Source organism: Salvia hispanica, chromosome 4 (assembly GCF_023119035.1).
Source record: "Salvia hispanica cultivar TCC Black 2014 chromosome 4, UniMelb_Shisp_WGS_1.0, whole genome shotgun sequence".
Taxonomy (NCBI): domain Eukaryota; kingdom Viridiplantae; phylum Streptophyta; class Magnoliopsida; order Lamiales; family Lamiaceae; genus Salvia; species Salvia hispanica.
The window spans coordinates 6,778,115-6,783,922 of NC_062968.1; the positions used below are offsets into that span (position 1 = coordinate 6,778,115).

Sequence of the window (5,808 nt, forward strand, 5' to 3'; positions counted from 1 at the left end):
ATCACCTACTGACTTGGATCCTTCAATCCCGCACACTTAAGCAACTGTTTTGCAGATAATACATGCAATTCACGACATACTGACCAGTAACCAAGGCTTAGAATTCGACTTATCAAAGTCCTAAGATCAAAAGAGGGAATCTTCATAAATCAGAAGAAGTATACATTAGATCTACTGGCAGAAACTGGCATGATGGAATGCAAGCCAGCAGTCACGCCAATTGCTGTTAATCATGGGCTTCAAATCACAGAAGGAGCTAATTTGGCAGATAAGGAGAGGTATCAAAGACTGGTAGGAAAACTGATTTATCTTTCACATACCAGACCTGACATAGCTTATGCAGTTAGCGTGATAAGCCAATTCATGCACCAACCTCAAGATGATCATCTAGAAGCAGCATTGAGAGTCGTTAGATATCTCTAAGGAACTTTTGATCATGGGATAGTGTACAGACGTGGAAAACATCTAGAAATCCATGGTTACACAGACGCTGACTGGGCTGGAAATCCGATTGATAAAAGATCCACTTCAGGGTACTTCACGTTTGTCGGAGGGAATCTGGTCACCTGGAAAAGCAAGAAGCAAAAGGTCATAGCATTGTCAAGTGCAGAGGCTGAATTTAGAGGAATTCGGAATGGATTAACTGAAGTTTTATGGCTTAGAAGATTGATGGGTGAGCTAGGTTTTTTATCACAGAAGACCTGCCAGATTTTTTGTGATAATAAAGCCGCGATCAGTATCGCAGAAAATCCAGTTCAACATGACCGAACAAAGCACGTTGAAGTAGATAGACATTTTATCAAGGAGAATATTGAAGGGGGAATTATTGAGTTCCCATTTGTTCGGTCTAAAGATCAACTTGCAGATATTCTGACAAAGGCAGTTGAAGCAAAAGATTTCTCACAGACTCTTCGCAAGTTAAGTATCGGAAATCCCATAACTTAACTTGAGGGGGAGTGTTGGAAATAGAATATTGGGGTCTCAAGAATATTGGTAAGAGGCACTTTAGAGTTTCAAGGTATATAACATTAATAATGTTGTAGTTCCAAGTGCATAGTTTCTAGATGCATTTATTTCTCTAGTATTATAAATTGGATGTACAATGTATCACAAAATCATCTCAATGAAATACAATTCCTAGTTTTATCAGTAGAGGATCACAATCCAACAATTAAATAAAAGTGCAGCGTTATCCAACAATTAAATAAAAGTGCAGTCAAACAAGGGTGAAAAGTAGAGCCGGCGTCAATCGAAGGGGACTTCTGGGTCCGGGTATAGAGCTTGCGCCATTCGCGGGTGGATAGATCGTACGTAAAAAATCGATCCATCTGGTTTACTGTGAGGATTAGCATAAGGAAGGCTTTGTTACCCAGACAACTCATTGTAACGTACTTCTTTCGATAAAGTTCTCCACACCATATTTTTGGCATTCTGTCAACCTCCTTCCACAGCAGAGTCGTCATATCCAACTCCCACATGCATACGCATGACGCTGCATCATCCTTCCGCAGCCCCACCAGCATGATCTTGCCCCTGCTCTCTGCCAATGCGTAATCATACAGATTCATGTAAGGAGGGGCAGAGACTATGTACTGCCTCCACATCCCGGTGTCCACATAATATGATAGGAGCCCGTCCGGATTTGACTGCATGAAATACAGCCTCCCCTCAATTGCAACCGCCCACACATGAACACCGGGAGCCCTGGTGGAAGCTTGATATGCGGGCGCATGCTTCCTGGACTAATCCAAGCGTTATTTGCAGAGTCGTACACATGGTAGTCCGCCTCACTATCAACACAAAGGATCTTATACCCACCATTCTGCGTCTGCGTCATCCCTACAACTATACGCTGCCACTCCGGCTTCACAGAGCTGGCTGGCAACTCCTTGTATGACCTTGTCAGAGGGTTACACACGTATAAGCTTATGTGGCTGTAGTCAGCGAAGCAGATGAGACCTCCAGCTGATGCCACTGGTGACATGATCACATCGGTTGGAAAAGCAGGCAAAGTTGGATGGTGCCACTTGTTCGATGAAGGATCCTACATTGCTCCCGTTCTTGTATATACGTTCTCGTATGTGATGCCATAGAACCAAGGCTTTTCATGCTTTACTTCACCATATAGCTGGGTGAAGCTTTGAGAAGTAAGCAATGAATTCCACTTCCGACAAACTGAACGCAACCGGAAAAACGTTGCTATAGGAACTCTGGCTAGTACACCTTCAAACAGATCCTCAGGAAAATCTTTCCAGATCTCGTTTCCAATTCCACAACTACGCCCCTTTCTACCTTTCTTTGAGGCTCTAGCTTTGCCCGATTCAACCATTTTTATATTTTTCTCGGTGAATTCAATGAATACTCACAAAAATATTAGAATATAGGCTCTAAGACCCCTAATCTAGAATGGAAAGAAAATCAAATCACAACTTTCCATATATTTATTCTAATTAACTAGGTAATTAAATAAATATCAACACAGTTTATGGAATTTAATATATTAGTACTCCGTGAATTCAAAGACTACTAACAAAAATATTAGTACTAATTATAAAGTCTTTATTTATATAGGCCCTATCTCAAAGATATAAGGAAATAGCGTAAACTTCAACCCCAATTAGTAAGTAGAATGGAAAGAAAATCTAATCATAACTTTCAATATATATATTTATTTTTGTTAGGAAGAATCATTACTGTTTGACGCTAACCAAACTTCAACCCGACGGTATGATATGTTTTCTGTTTGGGCCTTAATTGTTGTATTAGGCCCAGTTCGTCGTTTGTACCTATTTAAATAGAAATAGGGTACGAAATCATTGTATTTGAAAAACCGCAGTCATAATACAATTTGTTCTCCGTTCTTGTCCGTGGACGTAGCCAACACAACGTTGGTGAACCACGGAAATTCTGTTTCTATTTACATTCTTTTGTTTCTTGATTCACAATTGCCCTATTTGTCACAACAATTTTAATTAACTAAGAAATCAAATAAATATTAAAACAATATATGCAATTTAAGAAACATCACTACCGCCCCACAACTAAAATGAACTATAACAACAATGAATAACCATAACTATTGTATTACACTAACAAACAATAGATACATAATATCATGACTTCAATATCAATAGACATAGGTAACCTTCCTCGATCAACTCTCGATTATTAACTGAGCATTTACTTCAACTCTTGGTAGAGAACTCCGAGGATAGAGAGCTCTGCATCCCAAGAAATGCCGGCTAGCTGCTTCGGCCAAGGACGCTCTACGGTCTCACTGCACGTGCCATTTCTTGCACACACATTTTCATTATCTCACTATGTCATCTTTCATTCCACTATCACATTTGGCTAAATCCATCAAATTTACAATCTATCCTTCGTTCGACAATTTTCATTCATGTTTGATATACACAATATAACTAATAATCGAGACAGGAAAAAGAGGTTATAGATATATATAATCATTTGTTGCTACTGTATAGGAGCTAGAAATGGGCTGTGAGGTAGCCATCAAGTTGTCGAAAATCGAGACAGGAAAAAGGGGAGCTTATAGAATACCTCCTTGTTTGGATGCCTGTAAACGCGTCAAAAACTCTAACAAGCAAACTAAGTCTGCAGGAAGAGCTCTGATGAGAAGAAACGCTCTGAAGCCTTCTTCAGAAAACTTGACTTGTGTAGGATGCAAGAAAATAAATGTTAATCAGATTCAAAAAACTTGCATCCTATCTATGTGTCTAGCTCACTTAGCTCTCATGCCTTCTTGGAGCTCCTCATCTAAAGGCTTCAAAAAATTCTAGGAAGAAAATCTCTAAGCCCTTAGAGGCTGATGGAATATCACACATGAATCTGTGAGTTCTATTGAACTGATTTCCTTGCCTTGATAAAGTTTCTTTCTATCTTCTTCAACTCAACTTACTCAGTTTTCTCCTTGACCATAAATTGTGGCCTCAAAAACTCCGGTATTTGCACCTTATCACACATTCTCTTGAGAAATTAGAGTCAAGCTGAAGCAATAACTGCCAGTTTTTGCTCTTGTTCAATGTACAAAACAGGGCTGCAAACTAAACTGACATATTTCTGCAGCCATCTGCCTAGAAATGGTTGTATATATATATATATATATATATACATATACAGATGGATGGACAATATATTTTTACAGAACATGAAATACAGGTATTAAAGGATATTCATTGATAATGAGACTACTTGAATTGCTCATCTGTACACAAAATAACACTATATTCTGATCATACGTTTCTTCTCCAAGAGCACAATCTCAAACTATTTATTTTATGATCTGGCTGTTTACAATTTTCTTGATGCCAAATCATATGAAAATCACGCATCATATAGGGCTATGTCTATGCATTGTTTCCCACCATTATGACAAACACATTTTCATGCATGAATTCAGATCCAAAGTGGAGTATTACAGGCTGGCTAAACAATAACGAAGTTTGTGTGCATCTCAGACAAAACAAAGAAAAAAATATTACTACTATTTGGCAGATCTGTGCATCTGTTGGAGGGTACAAAACTATATAATATGTACACAACGCCATGAATGAACGATATACAGGTGTGATCTCGCCCCCTCTCTCATTCATTGCAAGGTCAACTGTGCTGTAGAGATAATGATGAGACTTTGATTGTTGATCTACAGACAATATAATGTTATATTCTGATCCTTTGTTTCTTCCACAAGAGCAGAACCGGCAATACCCTCATGCGTTACATTTTTTATGATAACTATATTTTAAGACAATCAAACTCACCATCATCTGTCATTGAGAAAATAATGAAGATTCCTCGTGTCCTCTTCCCTACTACTATATATTTAGCAGATACATCACAATTTATTTCAATCAATCATCAATTCAATTCTATCCCTTATTTTCACCAAGAACAAAAAACAAAAAAGAAAACAATGGCTCTTCATCACGGCCGCTCTCTTAGTTTCCCATCTTCATCCCATCCTGCTGTTTCACAGTTCGAAGACAACTTATCCAGATTGAGGTCATCAGAAGCTACTTGTTCATCGCTCTCATCATTCAATGGAAAAATAAATGGCTTGAGAAAATTGTATGAGAGCATTGACGATTTCCTTCTTTTGTCTCACATTCAACAGATTGTTTCTGAGGAATGTGTGAATGATTACATTAAGCTATTGGATGCTTGCAGTTCAGTTAAAGATGTCATCTCTCTTGCAAAGGAAGATTTAAGAGATCTTCTGTCTGCAGTAAGGAGAAAGGACGTTCAAGGCATCAATGCCTACCTTTCTTCCAGAAAGAAGTCGAAGAAAATGATACAAAAGTGTTTGAAGAACTTGAGGCGTAACACCTCGGCCACTTGTGATAATGGGTCCATATTGAAGGATGCAGAGTCTGTTGCCATTTCCATGCTCGAGTCTCTGTTGTCCTACGTGCTGGGAACGAAGGTGCACGAAAGCAAGAGATCTTTGCTATCAAAGCTGATGCATTCAAAGAAAGATTCTGCTGACGAAAATGAGTTCAACAAGGTGGAATCATTCTTGCAACTGAACCAAGAAAACGAGCTCGTGAATCACATAAAAGAGATGGATAAAAGAGATGGATTCAGACATTCAAGTTGTTGAAGAAGATCTCGAATCAATCTTCAGGCAGCTGATCAAAACCAGAGTTTCCCTTCTGAACATTCTCAACAATTAGACTCATTATGAGAACAACAATTTTGTAGATTAGAAAAATAAGAAACAGTATGATGTATAGTTGTATATTTTTCCTTGATCATTTAACCTAACAAAATAATCAAAGATTTCTACTA

General features: G+C 38.4%; 1 protein-coding gene and 1 pseudogene across 1 annotated transcript; one reads left to right on the forward strand and one right to left on the reverse strand.

The window, feature by feature from the left end:
* Nucleotides 1–1,157: 1,157 nt before the first annotated feature.
* Nucleotides 1,158–4,794, reverse strand: LOC125220271 (annotated as a pseudogene).
* A 48-nt stretch (nucleotides 4,795–4,842) lies between these two features.
* Nucleotides 4,843–5,808, forward strand: LOC125217900. Its single transcript, XM_048119471.1, has 2 exons — nucleotides 4,843–5,563; nucleotides 5,595–5,808. The coding sequence occupies exons 1-2, from the start codon at nucleotides 4,934–4,936 to the stop codon at nucleotides 5,691–5,693; spliced, it is 729 nt and encodes a 242-aa protein (XP_047975428.1). The 5' UTR covers nucleotides 4,843–4,933; the 3' UTR covers nucleotides 5,694–5,808.

What these genes read in the sequence shown, in the direction of transcription:
- LOC125217900 (XM_048119471.1), top strand. Translation starts at nt 4,934, where the DNA reads ATGGCTCTTCATCACGGCCGCTCTCTTAGTTTCCCATCTTCATCCCAT. An exon ending in TGAACCAAGAAAACGAGCTC is followed by an intron (nt 5,564 to 5,594) that starts GTGAATCACATA and finishes TGGATAAAAGAG; the next exon opens with ATGGATTCAGACATTCAAGT.